Here is a 17886-nt window from a genome sequence, read left to right on the forward strand (position 1 = left end):
TGACCACCCATTCAAAAACTTTCCATGGGATTACGAGCATGACACCTGTTATGGACTGAATGTTTGTGTCCTTCCAAAATTTGTATGATGAAATGCTAACTACCAATGTATGATATTAGGAGGTGGGGACTTTGGGAAGTGATATGGTCATGAGGGTGGAGCCCTTATAAATGGGATTAGTGCCCTTCTAAAGGAACCCCAGAGAGCTTTCTTGGTCTCCTTCCACAACATAAGAAAACAAGAAGTTAGCACTTTGCAACCAAGAAGTCCCTCACCAGAGCCCGGCCATACTAGTGTCCTGATCTTGGGCTTCCAGCCTCCAGAACCACAAAAAATAAATTTCTGTTCTCATCAACCACCCAGTTTATGTTAATTTTTTTATAGCAGCCCAAACAGACTTAGACAGTACTAAAACTCATTCTGCTGCTGAGCAATTGTATGACTTTGGGCAGGTCATTTATATGTCCTGGCCTAAGGGTCTTTGTCTATAAAATGATGTGGTTGGATTATGTAAACACCAAGGAACCTTTCTGTTCTGTGATGTCCCCACCGCCCACAAGGGTCCATTTTTCAGTCATTCTGACCCCATTCGATGACTTCATTGGACATCTCTGTCAAAGTGAGGGTGAGCAAAGCCCAGGGTCTAAGAACCTGGTGTTTCTGACGGCGTTTCCTCTCCTGCTCAATCTTCTGCTGCTTCTCCAGCTTCTCAGTCATGCGAGCTTCTCTCAGAGTCTGGCGCTTGCTCCGTTTGTATGCTTTGGAGTTGAGAGCCGTCTCCAGGGTCGTGTCCCTGCGCATGCAGGCCACCACCTCCTGTCTCAGCTGTCAGGAGGAGAGCAGTTAGAGAGCCTTCCCAAACAGAAGCTAGGTTTCCAAAGCCTGGCCTTCTCTCGGTTGCATTTAACGGAATAGAGTAGGGCGAGGACTCTCTACAGGTGCCTCAACCACCTTTGGTTTGTATTAAATGAAGGAGCTAAAATCATGCCAAATGTATGCAATATTTTCAAGGCTGGTACAAGATTTTTTTCCTCAAATAATTCAAATCAAAAGCAATTATAGTACTGTAACAGTAAAAGAAAGAAAAGATGTTGTCTTGCTTTTAAAATAACTTCATTTTATCTAATTATTCTAATGATACTAATTAGCTAATAAGCTTTTTAAATTTTTCACTTTGTTTTAAATGTCATGCTAACACTCTCTTTGTATTTAAAGATTAATTTTAATGATGCTCCAAAAAAAGAATAAAAGAATTACTTTCACATATGGTAGCAGCAGGTACTCAAACAATGTTAATTCATAGTTTCATACAAAGGATGGGAAATATAGCTTTTGGCTTCTTCCCACTCCAATAATGATATTCTTTCCAAGAGATCTATATTTTATACTATATCATGAACTTACTTTAGATCATCACAAATAAAATACTTTTATCATCTGTATTGCATATTATGTGGTGGTAGGGGGTAGGGACTGGAAAATACACATTAAATAATCATTCCACTGAATCTGAACTCATCATTAGTTGCAGTTAATTTTATTGGGAAGCTTCATAAATAACAGATTTTTAAAATAATATCAAACAAGGCTGGGCACAGTAGCTCATGCCTGTAATCCCAGCACTTTGGGAGACCGAGGCGGGTGAATCACAAGTTCAGGAGATGGAGACCATCCTGGCCAAATGGTGAAGCTCTGTCTCTACTAAAATACAAAAAATTAGCTGGGCATGGTGGCGCATGCCTGTAGTCCCAGCTACTCAGGAGGCTGAGGCAGAGGAATCGCTTGTACCCAGTAGGTGGACGTTGCAGTGAGCCGTGATCAGGCCACTGCACTCCAGCCTGGTGACAGAGCAACACTCCACCAAAATCATAAACCAATAGGAGGCCAACATGGCAATGCTAATTTGAACATAAACTTATTCCTGAAAATATACTTGTTTAATATTCATTTAACAGCATTCTATCCAGCATTTTATTAACTCATATTATGAGGTCACCAATAAAAAAGAAGTAAACATGGCCGGGCACGGTGGCTCATGCCTGTAATCCCAGCACTTTGGGAGGCCGAGAAGGGTGGATGATGAGGTCAAGAGATCGAGACCATCCTGGCCAACATGGTGAAACCCCGTCTCTATTAAAAATACAAAAAAAATTAGCTGGGCATGGTGGCGCGCGCCTGTAGTCCCAGCTACTTTGGAGGCTGAGGCAGGAGAATTGCTTGAACCCGGGAGGCGGAGGTTGCAGTAAGCCGAGGTCGCGCCACTGCACTCCAGCCTGGTGCTTGGTGACGGAGCGAGACTCTGTCTCAAAAAAAAAAAAAAAAAAAAAAAAAAAGTAAACAGAACTCAGAAAATTTTCCTTTTTCTTTTTAAAATTTAAGCTGAACTCTACTCTCACAAACTAAGAGGCAAGTAGCACCTACCGACCACTAATGTCCGTCTGTGATATTACAGCCAGTAAGGCAAATATACACCCAAATTCCTATGACAATAGCAAGTAGAGTGGCCTATGATTTTACTCACATCCTCCAACAGACCAAGTCAATACTTCCAAAGTGCTTTTATTCACTAATCATTCATTTTGCATGTTGCAGACTTTAACAAAACAAAACCATCTGACTAACAATGAAACGTTCCTTATCCCCTTTGGCTTAGTGAGGCAATCTGTGGACTAGCAAACTTGAACCTTTTGAGTCCACAAGGCAAAACTCACCAAAGTGAAAATCAGCTCTAACTCATTCCACTAGTCTCCTACTCATTTAGAAATCAGAAAATAGGTCACGATACTGGCTTTTAATACCTACTGTAAACTACAACATGAACAGATAATTTCCTGATTAGTCAATATATGAGTCTGATGTGATCAAACACTCCAAACTTAGATATTGGTGAATATATAAGCTATCAGACATTGTTCTGTGTATTTCTATAAATGATGAACTACTGATTCAGTAGAGTGGCTATCATATTTGTTAAAATTATTTTCATAGTCATGACTACCATTTTACATCTGTGCTTACAAAGAAGCTCCAATCTACTACCTTCTGGTTTTTCCTTGGAGTCATAAAAGCAAACATGAGCTACCCCATTTGTTCTCAAGGTTTTTCATCTATGGTAACAAAACGCGTAACTACGACTTTGCAAACCATAGTACAGGAGGAAAAACTCTTTCCCACATGCAGAAGAGAAAACCAGAATAATAAGCAGTTCATTTTCATTATTTTTAGTTGTATGCTGTTGGTCTAAAAGATTCACTATTTTACCATGTTTATATCTTTATATCTCTGTAACAATATTGAATAGACTAAAGGCAACACACAGATCACACTTTAGGAACAATTACATTTATTTCCTCCATCTCAGATTCACTGGGGAAAAGGTATTACCTGACGCTGGAAATTGAGTAACCGAAGTGCTTTTAGTTCCACGGTTGCTTTGGTTCGTAAATCTGGTGGCAAAGAGCCAGGCAGATTTTCCAGTTCTTGTATTCTATGAGCTATGCGAGCCTGAAGTCTAAAGGAAATAATAAAATGGAGAAAGGGGAGCAGTGGAAATACACATTACAATTTAATCTTAAATAATAAACAATGACATTAGGTTTAACCTCAGAGCAAAACATATTCCAGATACTGATAGTTGATTTCTGACACCCAACTAGCATTTCTGATGTTAAGCAGAGGAAAACTACCTTTGCATTAATGCAGACAGGTATATGTTACTTAACAATCTGGTTTCTTGGGCTGGGCGTGGTGGCTCACACCTGTAATCCCAGCACTTTGGGAGGCCAAGATGGGCAGATCAGGGGGTCAGGAGATTGAGACCATTCTGGCTAACATGGCGAAACCCCATTTCTACTAAAAATACAAAAAAATTGCTGGAGTGGTGGCACGCATCTGTAGTCCCAGCTACTCGGGAGTCTGAGGCAGGAGAATCACTTGAACCCGGGAGGCGGAGGTTGCTGTGAGCTCAGATCGCGCCACAGCACGCCAGCCTGGGCAACAGAGCGAGACTTTGTCTCAAAAAGAAAAAAATCTGGCTTACTCCATAACGTCTACCTAACACCTGGCAAAGAAGGTTCACCCTACATCTAGCAGGGAAATCAAATGTTGTTGCTCACTCGTAGCAAAGAGAGAAAGTAAGAGACAGGAACAATTGACCCGCTTCCTAACTTCCAGCCAGCCAGAGTGCACAGCTAAGAGGACAGACTTTTTTCTAACTTCTAGTTCAGTCCTAAAGCAACCAGGCCATTTGCCTCCCTTGCCAAGATGCTGATGACGAGAGCCATTAAAGCAGAGTGAGCAAGAACACTTTTAGGTGCTGATGCCACAGAAATCAGCCAACCCTAAACATTCAGAAAGAGCTCTGCCAACCACAACCACTTCCTCTGTAAGCAGAGCTTGCTGGAGAAAAGAAAACACAAATGAGGCTGTTTTAAAAAATCAGGGGCAGCAGTAAATAGTACTCAAAAACCAAGGGTTTCTAGAAAAGGATGTTGGGGATTCTTGCTTACACACCACCAAAAATGTAACTGCAGGTATTTCCACATAATAAAGGCAGATTAGAAAATAAAAGACCTCTCACTTTAGCTATTCACTTGGGATACTATTACTCTTAGATATATAAACTGCTGGTTTTAGAGTTCACCTGAATGCTATTCTGACAAATAATTATATGCCACTTAAGCCTATTTTTAGAGCTACATCCCCCTAAATTTGGAGCAAACTGTCTTGAAATAGATTTCAACAAAGAAAGAATAGTAATAAAATAAGTAATACATTAAACTAGGCTAATATTATAGCAATAAGTGCCTTTAATGCTCAATTTTGTTTAACTGTCTCTCTCTCTTGCACACACAGACACACCTCCTTTATGGTAAATGTTATGAAAATGGTCCCATTTTACTGATGTAGAAAACTGAAGACACCTGGAGATACCACAGAGCTAGTAAAGAAGGGGACCAAGATTGGAACCTCCATTTGCCTGATACCAAAACCACCTCAATGAAACAGTAGATAATTAAAATGTACTTTCTGAGAACTTTCCTGGACCTCAACTATAAAAGTCGAAAATTAAGAATTCTGTTAAAAATTATGCACAGCCATAAAAAAAGAACCAAATCATGTCCTTTGCAGCAACATGGATGCAGCTGGAGGCCATTATCCTAAGCAAATTAATGCAGGAACAGAAAACCAAATACCGCATGTTCTCACTTTTAAGTGGCAGCTAAACATTGGGTATTCATGGACATAAAGATGGCAACAATAGACACTGGGGACTACTAAGCAGGGGAGGGGGGGAAGGGCAGCCAGGGGTGAAAAACTATTAGGTACTATGCTCATTAGCTGAGTGATGGGATCAATTGCACCCCAAACCTCAGCATCACACAATATACCCATGTTAAGAAACCTGTTCATGCATCCCCTGAATCTGAAAGAAAAGTTGTAATTATGAATATTACAGTTTTTTTCCAACCATTACGATGTTGCCAGAGTGCAGAGCTGAGAGGATAGACTTTTTTCTTTCTAACTCCTAGTTCTGTCCTAAGGCAACCAGGCCATTTGTCTTCCTTGCCAAGATGCTGATGACGACAGCCATCATTTTCCTTAACATGGAAAAGTAAAACCTTCTGGACCTAAATGCTGCAGAATATCTTAATACTTCATATAACCCAAATATCAAAATGAGTGATTTTTTTAAAAAACCTATAGTTGCTTAGTTTGGAAGGGAAATAAAATGTCATCATTTTAAAAAATTTAAAAATGGTAGTAAGGGAAATTATTTTTCAGGAACTTCACTAAAAATAGTATCTATGACTGTTTCTTGTTTTATTTGCTATATACATGTTATTGATTCTAATTTATTAAATAATTTGTCATAATGTGTTAGTATTATCATTGCTACCATGCTGTTGTTGTTTTTTGTTTGGTTTTTTTTTCCATTTTATTTATTTATTTTTAATTTTAATTTTTATTTTTTTTGAGACGGTATCTCGCTCTGTTGCCCAAGCTGGAGTGTGGTGACGTGATCTCGGCTCACTGCAACCTCTGCCTCCTGGGTTCAAGCAATTCTTCTGCCTCAGCCTCCCATGTAGCTGGGACTATAGGCATGTGCTACCACATCTGGCTAATTTTTGTATTTTTAGTAGAGACAGGATTTCGCCATGTTGGCCAGGCTGGTCTCAAACTCCTGACCTCAGGTGATCCAAGGGCATAGGCCTCCCAAAGCGCTGGAATTACAGGTGTGAGCCACTGCACCCGGCCCATGCTATTGTTTTAACTACTCATACCAACACAAACAATAGCATTCTTAAATGGTTTAATCATTCAATGAAAGTCTTTTATTTCATACAACAATAATAAACTCATCATTTTACTCTTTTGGCAAAATTGTTCAAATTCTCCCAACTTTCTTTCACATTCCTTTTACTAGTGATACTCATGAGATTATTACTGTGGTTTTTAGTTTTAATTATATGAAACAGACATCTACTTCAATTACTCAACTCATTTTTTAAAATAATCGATGTAGCCCCAAATCTCTGGATACAGCAACAGATGATGCAGCTTAATAATCAGGATATAAAGAAAAAAATCCACTATTGATATTTTTTTGAAATACATAATTTAAAGGGAAAAAAATAAAACTGAGACAACTTTACTTTTCCAGGTTAAGGCCATACCAAAGGAAAATTAAATATTACAGTGGCATGAGATCATGGCCAATGATCTGGTTATTCTACTTCCTTGGTTCTAGATTCCTTGCAGATCTTTCTTATTTGAATATCCTAGAACTCAAACTATCCCGTGGTATTCTGATTTACTCTCTTTGATAAAGTGGGTCAGATGCTAAATTAGAGGAATACCTGCTTAATCTTCCAAACAACCATGGAACTAGGACTCAATAAATAATCATAGGATAACAGGGTTGATAGGGTAGGGACTGTATCACACTGAACTGGGAGGTGGGAAGTAGGGAAGTGGAGGGGAAATGAGGAGGTGGGGAGTGGGAACCCGGGGTAGATGGGGTACTGTGTGACTAAGGCACTGGAGAGGGTGGGAGCAAGGAGGGTACACTTCTCCCTGAAATGACTACTTCTCCAAGGAGCCTGGTTATTTGTCAGTGAATCTGATTTCCCCTACAGAAAGAATTCATCTTTTATGGAAAGGAGGTAAGAAGTACAAAGCGCAAACTCTAGGAGCAGAGGAAATGTAGACTCCAGAGTAAAATTATATGCATTTGATTCAGCCATGGGGGGTGAGTAGCCAAGGTACATGAGGGGCTTCTTTAACACAGAAAAGTATATCTTTGTTGTTGTTAATAGAAATCTTCATTTTAAATAATGCTCCTCTCCAGACAATTTCATCTCCCCATCAATGAGATTCAGCAGGTAGTCCGATAAAGAGATTCAGGAATCTAAACTTCCCGAAACAACAACAAGATATAATACTGCATAACTGCAGGAGACTCATTTAGTGTCCTCACGAGTACAGAAAATTGATGCAGAATTAGGTCACTCAGGTTTTTCATACAGATTGAACAGTAAATCAAGAGGGGCTACTGTTCTGGCAAGAAAAAGACTTCCATTAAAGGCATCAGATATTTGTTCAGGTCCAGAGGAGAAGTTTATGATTCCTGTAGGAGAGTTATTTGAACAGAAAATGACACTGGTACATTTTGTTCCTTCAAGGAGCTGAATGACACTTTAAAAAGAGAGTGTGTGTGACTTTTTGTAACTCTGCTGGTAAAGCAACTATTGGCAATTTTTGAGAAGGAATTTTCAGGATTGCAGTGGCGACAAGGGCAGGACCCAAAAAAGAAAAAAAAAAGAAAATCACAGGTAAGCAGCCTCTGCCTGCTCCCTGACACAAGAAGGATCTACTGCTCTTTGCATCCTAAATTCTGACTTGATTCCAAAGAGGGCTGATATAATTCAGAGACGTTCTTCCCAAATAAACCCCATCAAGTGTGAAATACATCTTCAATGCAAACATTTGTGGAATTAGTTTACATGCCAATGTGACGATTCCTGATGTACTTTTGATCAGGCATGTAACTCGATAGAAGAAAGCAAAGTTAGGCACATTGAGAAGGCAACAGAAGTGTGCCAAAAAGAAAAACAAGAAAAGCAATACATGGAGATATCTGACACTTACTATGGAAGTAGTGAAGTTCCATTACAAGAGAAAGATGGCCAAAAAGAAAGGATCCAATTTAAGTGGGAAAATTAAACTAGAGAGCTTGTACAGAGCTGCCCCAAAGTGTTCATAGGCAGACATTTATTTATGCTATGAATGAAAAGGAAGGTCAATTTGTCAAAGTTCTGATTTTATGATGAACAAGGAAAAGCAGCCAACTGACTTAAATGTTAAAAAAATTTAAGGTTCGGAAAATTTCCTGTCAAATTTCATAGACAAGGTAAATGATATTACAAGGCCCAAAGAAATTAACATCTGTTGAAGAATTTTTTCTGACAGATGATTTTTGCTCAAACTAAGTTTATCAAATTGTCAAAGAGGTTTTTTAGACCTTTCTGTAATCTTTGATGAGATGATGAAGATGCACTGGACCCTAACAGTTATCAATGCTACAGGCTGGTAAGCCATTCTATTACAAAGGGTCAAAAGAAGAAAAAAAAATAGTTTCTTTGTTGTCTTTTGCAAGTGCCTAAGAGACTTAATTTAACCCTTTTAAGGGATAAATTTAATCTCTGCAGTTGAACAATGTATCTTCATACAGGCAGAAGCAGCCAGCTATCGCTCTGTAACCAAAGAATACAAACATGCCCTGTAATGCTTTCACTACAAAACTATGCTACTTCTCTAGGTGGCCATGAGAAAATTCAGGCCAAAGGACCCACGACCTTTCTGGATTCAGGGTTATCCAGATCAGTCATTTCAAAAGCCACACGGCTTTACAAAGCAGTAGGCATTTATCAAGCAATAAAAATATTATGAAAAATAGCCATTCTCCACATTCTGTAATTCATATAATTTCAAAGATACTGACAGCATTTTTTATTGATATTGGAGTTCAGAACAAAAGCTTTTTATACATTGGAATAGGCTAAATAGCACTACTTAATACTGTGCACTTTGGAAGACCATCCATTATGATCATCTCCCCAAAATTTCCTAAAATAAACTCATTACAAGAAAGTCCTGCAATGAAAATTCCTGAAAAAGTAATCAGGAACATTTAGGAGTTAGCAAAACAAAAAGTTAAACACACTTGTGCACAAACACAAATCAGGCTGAAAAAATTTCTAGCTATAGAAAGCATCTCTCTTCTAAGGGCAGTTCACACAGTTTAACAAAGGTACTGGTAATTTAAATGGAAAAAAGTGTTTTAACTAGGGAACTTGTACAGAGCTTTTTCCTTTCCTAGGGTAGGAAAAAAATATTAGCCATTAGGAAGTCAGAATTTTAAAGTATCCACATGATACGTCTTCATTCTATTACTGACTTTTCCCAATACTTTTAGCTTTTTAAAAATTCAACAGTAACGGAGGAGGGGGTGGAGAAAAAAAAATCAACAGTAGCATACAGAATGTACTGCACATTAGTATATTGCACATGAATAGAGGAATATGCTAGTATTTGACTTTATAACATATAGCAGTCATTCACCCAGCAGAATCTGCCTATCAGCACTGAAATACCAATTGATGATGAGTATCTAGCTCTCTGGGACTACATGAAATGGTGGAAACAGCAATATAAAATCTCTTAACAGGTGATTATTAATAGTAATGAAAGTCAAGTTATACTCTTTATCCAAAAAAAAAAAAAACACATCTAATGGCAAGTTATTCTAATTTCTTTCAAAGTACCTCTCAAAGCTGGTAACTTAGTATTTTAGTCTAATAACAAATGAGTGATGTGCTTTTCAACAAAGATTAAGGTAATGTTTTAAAAGGGAGCCCAGCCATTGTTTACCAGCATTCTCTTTAATTTTTAAAGTCTAATTTTCCTTAAATGAAGAGGTATTTGGGAAATAATAATAGCTATTATTTACTGAATGTTTCAGTATCATTTTATCTTCCCAACACTATGACAGGCACCTTCTTTTAACCTAGGAGGAAACTGAGTCAGAGAAAAGAGACATAACTTGACCATAGTAAGAAGTTAATAATGACACAGTATGCTCTCTGGCAGACTCCAGAATCCACAATCTTAGCTTTATTTTATCTTGACTTAATACTTACGGGACTCCCTTTTGGGTCGAGATCAACCATTTGCAGGAGTCTTCTAACTACAGCCTGCAGGCCAAATCCTGCCTCCAGCCTGTTTTTGTAAAGTTTACTGAGAGGCAGTCAGCCCATTATTGTCTACAGCTGTTTTCGCACTACAAGGATAGAGGTGAGTTGTGACAGAGACCGTATGACCCCACAACGCATAAAATATTGATTATCTGGCCCTTTACAGAAAGGGTCTGCCAACCCCTGATTCTTGTAACTGGACTGAGTCAGGTAAAAATTAAGTTTCTGGACCGATAATTAAAATGAGGACCTTGTATAAGACACTTGTATGGGGTATACCCATAAAGGTGGATACACCATAGACACACGTGAATTAAAACAAAGATTATACCAAGCTACCCAAGTATGCTTTAGTAGAAATGCACCATTAACATGAAAATCAGGCCAGCACAACACACTCAACATCCCACCACCTCAGCCATTATTCAAGGACACAAACACAAACAACGACAATGTATTCCATAATCGAAATGTGAGACCATCACTTGGGTCCACAGAAAGTCCCTGCCGACTTTTGATCTTAAAAAACCCAAGTGCCTACCCCTGCACCTGGCAGGCCACAGGGGTGGATAAAAGTTTTCTGACTGAATAGGTGAAAATCAGAGTTTGGCCAACCAAGGGGTAAGCTCACCATCCTAGGCTTGGTGGCACTTGCTAGAACACAGCAGGTGAGTTCCCTTTCTGGTGGGGTGCATTACCTGTATTCCCGCTCCTGCAGAATCTCCACCGGGTCCAGGCCTTGCGGTTTCTGGATAGGGCTGATGCGGCTCTGCTTCTGCTGCAGCTGAAGGATGGGCGAGGGCTGCCCCGGGGCCGGCTGCGGCACCGAGGGCCCGGGCACAGCGGCTGCGGGCGGCTGCGCGGCTGCGGGGGGTGCGGGCGAGGGCCGGCCGCTGGGCGCGGGCACCGGCAGCTTCTGCGGGGTGCTCGGGCCGCTCAGCTCCGGCCCCGGGCCTGCGGGACAAGAGCGACATGGGCAGCTCGGGCGGGACGGCGCCCCGCGGGCCACACCCGGTCTGCCCGCCGCCCCCCCCCGGGGCCCAGTGCTGGGGACCATTAAGTGTCTTAAACACCTAAGGGGAGAGAAGGAAAAAAAGGAGGGCAAGAAGGAAGAGGAGGAGGGAGGAAGAGGAGGAGGGAGGGAGAGGAGGGGAAGACTGGGAACCGGGTAAAAGGAAGAAGAAAACGGAGAGGGAAAAAGACACAGAAAGAAAAAAGAATCTGGCATCTATCCCCATAGGGAAATGGCATTCACTAACGAACATGGGTGCAAATGATCCCAAAATGACTGTGACTCAATAAAACTAATTAAGGAAACTACCGCCAGCTTTTAATGTGGCTCTACAGTGGGTGGATGGGTTTCTCTTTCTTTCTCTCTTTTTCTTTTCCTTATTACAGGTGCATTCAGAGTTCAAAAAAAGAAAGGGGGTCATGCAGCAGTCAGATGCAATTTGGATATGGTCCTAAAATGAAATCTTGCAAATTGCACCTTGAGCCCTTTTAGGATAGACCTCTATCCCAGTCTGGACTAGCCCTGCTGTTAGAACCCAGGTTTTACAAACAGAGCAACGAGTTTATCAGTCTTCTGATGTGAACTACAAGGAGCACACACTCTTTAAGGCCTATATAGCATATATCAGGTTTAATCACTGAATCTTGGGAACTTAAATTTTTTCTTACTACATATTAGAAAGTATTTCTAAAAACATTCATTGTTAGCCAAAAAAATCTGCTTATTCCACCTAATAAAAATTAGCAAATATTAGGATTCAAGAGAGCATTATCCCATGTTATCAGAATAAAACAACATGTAATCTTCAAACTTATCAAAATGCATTGAATAAATTAATTTAAGATAATTTTCCACATTGAACTTCAGGAGTTTAAGTTAATTACTAAGTACAGACTTAAATTTTTTAAGTGTTCCATTTCTCCTCCTAGATAAATTTTAAGTTGCCTTAAAATTATAATTTTAATGATGCTGCCAGATGAGTTAGTAAATTTTTTTAAAAAGAATCTCAGTAAATAGATGTTAAAGCCCAGAGCATTCTTACAAGTTTTTTCTATAATCTAAGAAAAGATTGCTATTAAATGGTAACAAAAATAGTATATATACTTAAGAGCGATTTAATAATTAACCATACAACGACATACATTATGAAAAATTCAACACATTTATTCAATTTCCAACAATCACCAATTAGAAATGGGCTTAAATGACAATACAAAGAAAGCTAAAAGCAAACATTTTGACAGGGGGAGTGTGAAGAATTAGAACAAACTGCTTAGGAAACTACAGTGTGCGTGTCTTGTGTTCATGTGTGTGTGTGTGTGTGTGTGTCTGTGTGTGTGTGTGTGGTGTTATTGTTCTTCTCCCCTCCTTCTAAAATTAGGTAAAACATTTCTAAAAGATATAGAGATAGATAAGATTTCTTCTTGAGGTAATTTGCAGCACTGGTTCTACAGGTTGATGAAAAAAATCTTAGGAGGAAAATGCACTTCATTTTATTTTTAATTTCAAGTATTGTAGATGTACCTCCATAATTAAGAAGTTTTTTCAACTAAGTACTTTCTTTTCTTATATAAAAGGTCTTTTATGTAATGCATACTTTTTATAATATTATACATTTAGAGTTCCTTTCATCCATATATAAGAAACCAATTTCTAAATATTAAATCTCAGGGTTACTATGCATTGGAATAAGTTACGGGGGAAAGTTTCAGAATATTTTTCCCTGCAGATCTTTAAAACAGGGTACATTTTTCATTTGGGTTGCTGTAGGTGTGATCCAGTCAAATCAGAGGAGATACAGATTTCTAACATTTATTTAAATTCCCTATGATTCTATGACTTGCCTTAAGAACCTCAAGAAGCTGGTAGAATTAAACATATTTGAAGACTTAGTATAAGCATAAGCATACTAAATCAGGAATTTAATACATTTAGGTCCTCTAAAAGCCACCACCTTTAGGTCTTACTGATAATATCAGAAGAATTACTTTAAATTTAGCTCTCAAAGTGTTTTTCCTCAAAATCCAAAAATTCATCAACAAAAGCCATTAACGCTGCAATCGTCTTACAATTTCACTTGTTCTGGCACTCTCTCCTTTAACATTACTGCCTATAAATAAATACCCATGCAGAAGACTATGAAGACGCCTTGAGGTATAGTCAAGTCACTATTTCTAAAACCACAGTTAATCAAAGAAAGGTACCCAACCATATCTGTCATCTCTGGTCCAGAATCTAGTCTTCGACTCCAAACTAGATCTGACAGATGCATGGACAGCCTTCATCAGGCACTAAATAGAAAGTCATTCTAATTTTGTTGATTCACCCTTAACACTGAGAGACAGAGATTCAAACATCTACTTACATATTTCAGTCTCCAATTTAAAAGTACTCCAACTTGCTCTGCACTAAACAGGTACATTTAAACACCCTGTATCTTTCCAGAAAAAATGCTCTTTCACCTCAGCTGTATCACCTACTGGTTGTGTAAGCCTGAGTAAGTTACTCAACCATTCTGTGGCTCCGTGTCCTCATCTATAGAATGGGGACAGTAACAATAGCCACTTCGTAGGGCGATGGTGAAGACTCAATGAAATAACAGTGTCTATATGCTCAATCCTCAGCTCTTGTCGTTTTATTGCCACCAAGGACAGGGAGGTAAAGAAGCCTAATTGACTCAGCTTTATTTAAAAAAAAAAAAAAAACCACATGGCAAAAGAAGGCCTTTCAGGAAATTTGGTACCCATAGCTGGCAACTTTGGGAGTATTCTTTCTATAGCAATTTCAAAGTGTTTCAACAGCTTAATGCAACTCCTCAGCACAGATACTCGGAGGAGTCCGCCTGCCACGTGCTCTCTGGAGTCTGCTACCAGAGCCATTTAGAAGCAAACTCCACTCCTAACTCAACACCACAAGTTCATTTACTGTGTGAATCTATTTTCTCCTCCCTCTGACAGATTGTATAAAAACGACTACTTACAGAGGCTAGGGAACTGAACACAGCTTGCTGTAATTAGCCATGCCCAAAATCTAACCACCTATTCATTAGGTTTTATGCCTGTCTGTCCCTCAGGTGGCTTACGGGTTTGTTTGCCTGGCTGGCTTTGCTCTCTATGGACAGAAATCATCTCCTCTGCATCAGACATTGGTCGTCTGCTACTTGACAGGACTTTTCCCTGGTATCTTTAAATGGAAGACAAATTACATTCTTTAGCTTATCTCCTCCTCGCTCCCCAACGTAAACAATTTAGGCTTCATTGTCAGAGGCACAAAATGCCATCTGCTTTCCCTTCAGTCCTCACCTTAGGAGTCAAAGTAGAAACACACTCTGGCCCTCCAGAAGGGAGTCCCAGCACAGCTAAGGGAGGAGGGGACAGTCTTTATTGAATGTATCCTTATGCCTGATTTGAAGCAATAGGGCAACAAATGTATTAAAATATGCAAGTCTCACATGCACAGAACTTCTAAGCATTCAGAGCTCCCACTTAGTCTTCTGGGATACAGGACATTTATGCAAATAAAAGATCTGTGCATTCAATAGGAATTTAAGTGGTTTCCACAGGTTGGAAAAAAACAAATGCAATAAAGTGTATTTAAACTGAGCATACAAAATTTCAGATATTTTAAAAAAACACTTTTTTTCTACCATAAGGTTTCTCCCTTACCCCTCAAAAACCCCAAATTTTTTCAGTCCCCATTTTTCTTTTTGCTTGAATCTCTGAAAGGAAAAGTGAATCAAAATGAAAAGAAAAATGATGGGTTAGATTTGAGTGCTGCCCACAGCAGGCAAGGGCACATTCTATCTAAGAGTGGCTGACATTTTGTAGGGAAACCACGGCAGAGTTATGTGTTCCATGTGCAATGCCTCGACTCCAACCATAATTCTTTGGTGGTGACTAGAGGATGATGTCACTTTTGGTGAATTATAACTTTGGAGTCGATTTGAGGCAGACCACCCCAGCCAAAAAGATCCTCTTCACACATGAGTAACACTAGGAAATGGAACAGAAGAAAAATGGGAACACAACTACCTCTACGTAAGTAATATCCTGAAATATTAGCAGGGGTGTTTATAAGCAATTATATTTTATTTTATAAAAAGGAGAGAAACACAAAATAAAGAGTAACATTAACTTTAAAAAGAAAATCATGCCTTGTTTGGACTTTTCTAAACGCCAATCTAAAAAAATTGTCTTTGGCAAGTAAGGTTATCTGTTTCCCTAATGAAACCTGAGATGTGGGGACAAGTTCAGCAACGCTGTCAAATGGAAGTGCCCTCTCAGTGACAGAAATGGGCTCATTCTATTTGAAGGAGATATCTTCTTTCCTTCTTCATTCATGTCTCCTTTGCACTCTTTCATAAAACCCTACCTGCCCAAATATTGTCATTTCTAATGAAGCCCCGACTGTTGAAAATTTAAAAAGACAGGAGCGGTGAGTAATAAAGTGAATTCCCTTTTATGACAGGCACCTGATTAGGGAAGATGTAGCTACTGGAGCCAGGTTAAAAAAAAAAAAATAGAGCCCTCTCTTCTGAAAATCATCCAGAAAATGCACTCAAGATTGGGTTTATTAGGACATGAGGCATTTCTTACTCACAAGTGTCCAGATAAATGGAACGTCATCCTTTAAATTTTACTACTTTGTTCAGTCACATTATTTTAACCTTAGATTAAAAAGGTTCTCAAACAAATCATTCCACTTCCTACATTCTTAAATGATATCTTGGAATCTTTTATTAGTGAGTCTAGATCATTTTTAAAAACACCAATGCTTGGTGAGGTCTGCAATAAGGTGATATCCCAGGACCCACTGTGATGTATATAACAGAGCATGCCCAGAGGACAAGATCCCAGACCACTACCTTTTGGAAGTTCAAGTTCTGCTCCCTCCTCTCCATCAGCCTTCCAGGTAGAAGACAGTTACCAGCTGGCCTCTACTTGAAATCCTGCTAGTTAATACTCCTCACGTACTGAGACATGGGATATAAAGAGTGCCAATTTTGTTGACATCGTGTCCCAGAGTAAGAGGGAAAAGGCTCTAAGTAAGGTGCGCAGACACTGTCTCTTTACACACAGAAGTAAAATGCTTGCACTTTGGTACACAGACTTTGTGATAGGTTTTTTTTTCCCTTGTAATGAGCCTTTTTCCCATGAAGGAGGCAGTAAGGGAAAGTGGTTAATAACATGAGTTCTCAAGTCAAATTGCTGGGGTCGGAATCCAACTCTCCATCGTTAGTTGTGTGACACCTGCAAAGGACTCATCACTGAGAACGGCACATGAGTAGGCCGGAGGCGCCCAGTGAGGATAAGACACACACACATACACGCACTTTTTTCCTTCTATCTACCTACATTCTCAAGAGCTGGAGCTTTGCAGTTTTAAAACCTCTGAATTCTTTTAGGGTTCTGCATTTTCTGCATAGTTTCTTGTATTACCTTTCCAGTTCCCAAAGCTCAGTCCTCTATGATCCTCCACCTACCAAATGCCTCCATGGTAGCCATACAGAAATCTAGAGATGAAATGATACTTTCTTGCCCTTTTAAAACCCATTGCCATGTTCTGAAAGTTTATGGTCCCCTCAAAATTCATATGTTAAAATCCTAACTCCCAGGGAGATGGTATTAGAAGGTGAGGCATTTGGGAGAGACTACTTCATGAGGGCAGAGTCCTCATAATTGGGATTAGTGCCCTTATAAAAGAGCCTCCAGAGAGCTGACTTGTCTCTTCTACCATGTGAGGACACAGTGAGAATGAAGCCATCTATTGAGCCAGGAAGCAGGCCCTCACCAGACACTGAATCTGCTGGCGTTTTGAAGTTGGAATTCCCAGCATTCAAAACTGTAAAAAATAAATTCACTGTTTATAAGTCACCTAGTCGATGACCTTTTGTTATAGCAGCTCAGACTTACTAAGACATGCATTCGTAAGGTTATAACAATTAACAAGATGATATATCTCTTAGGTAGGCCTACTCTTGGAGCTGCCTCTACCAGAAAATAAACATACACAAACTCAATAGGCAGAGTATCAATTAAAAAAATACTAATCTGAACTCTCTCCCATTGTACAAGTCCCAAAGCCCAGGAAGACTACCAACATCCCATGCTCATTGTTTGCAACAACCAACATGTCAGAACTTCCCCAAATGAGTGGAAACCACTAAAAGGAAACGGTATCAGTGTCAAGAAGTACCTCATTCCCTGGAATCCAAAGCTTTCATTACAGCAGATCCATAAACTCTGCTTTTCTAGTTCTTTAACAAAACCCTTCCTAGAGAAAACAACCTTCATGGAAGATCACTCCACAGTCCCTTGCACCTCTGAAGTCTGTCAATAAAATCAAAACAGAAGACCAGGAGGCCATGCCAAGGATTATATCATTTCTACCAATTGTATAATGTCATAGCTTCAGGTTTCATCCCGATGTATAAGAAATAGGCCATGTAGAATCTGTTAGTCTATTAGGAACAAATGCTATTGATGTTTCTATCATGCAGTGCCTCTTACAATAATGATGAAGAAAATAATAATTTAAAGAATAATCCCGCCTGGGAAATCAACTCTATACTCTCATGCTAGATATGGCTTTTTCTGAGAAATTGGTAAGGAACATTAT

General features: G+C 39.3%; 1 protein-coding gene across 4 annotated transcripts in view; it reads right to left on the bottom strand.

Annotated features, from left to right (window-relative positions):
• Positions 1–17886, bottom strand: part of SMARCA2 (SWI/SNF related, matrix associated, actin dependent regulator of chromatin, subfamily a, member 2) — a 211045-nt gene that overhangs the window by 138506 nt on the left and 54653 nt on the right. For all 4 annotated transcript variants that reach the window (XM_064361484.1, XM_012454586.2, XM_012454583.2 and 1 more), the window contains 3 exons: positions 10955–11210; positions 3385–3511; positions 652–825 (listed from right to left, as the gene is read on the bottom strand). In XM_064361484.1, the coding sequence (XP_064217554.1) occupies positions 652–825; positions 3385–3511; positions 10955–11210 (557 nt within the window). The remainder of the gene's footprint in view (positions 1–651; positions 826–3384; positions 3512–10954; positions 11211–17886) is intronic.

The sequence above is a fragment of the Aotus nancymaae genome, unplaced genomic scaffold (assembly GCF_030222135.1).
Source record: "Aotus nancymaae isolate 86718 unplaced genomic scaffold, 86718_ANA_hifiasm-v0.15.2.pri h1tg000041l, whole genome shotgun sequence".
Classification (NCBI taxonomy): Eukaryota; Metazoa; Chordata; class Mammalia; order Primates; family Aotidae; genus Aotus; species Aotus nancymaae.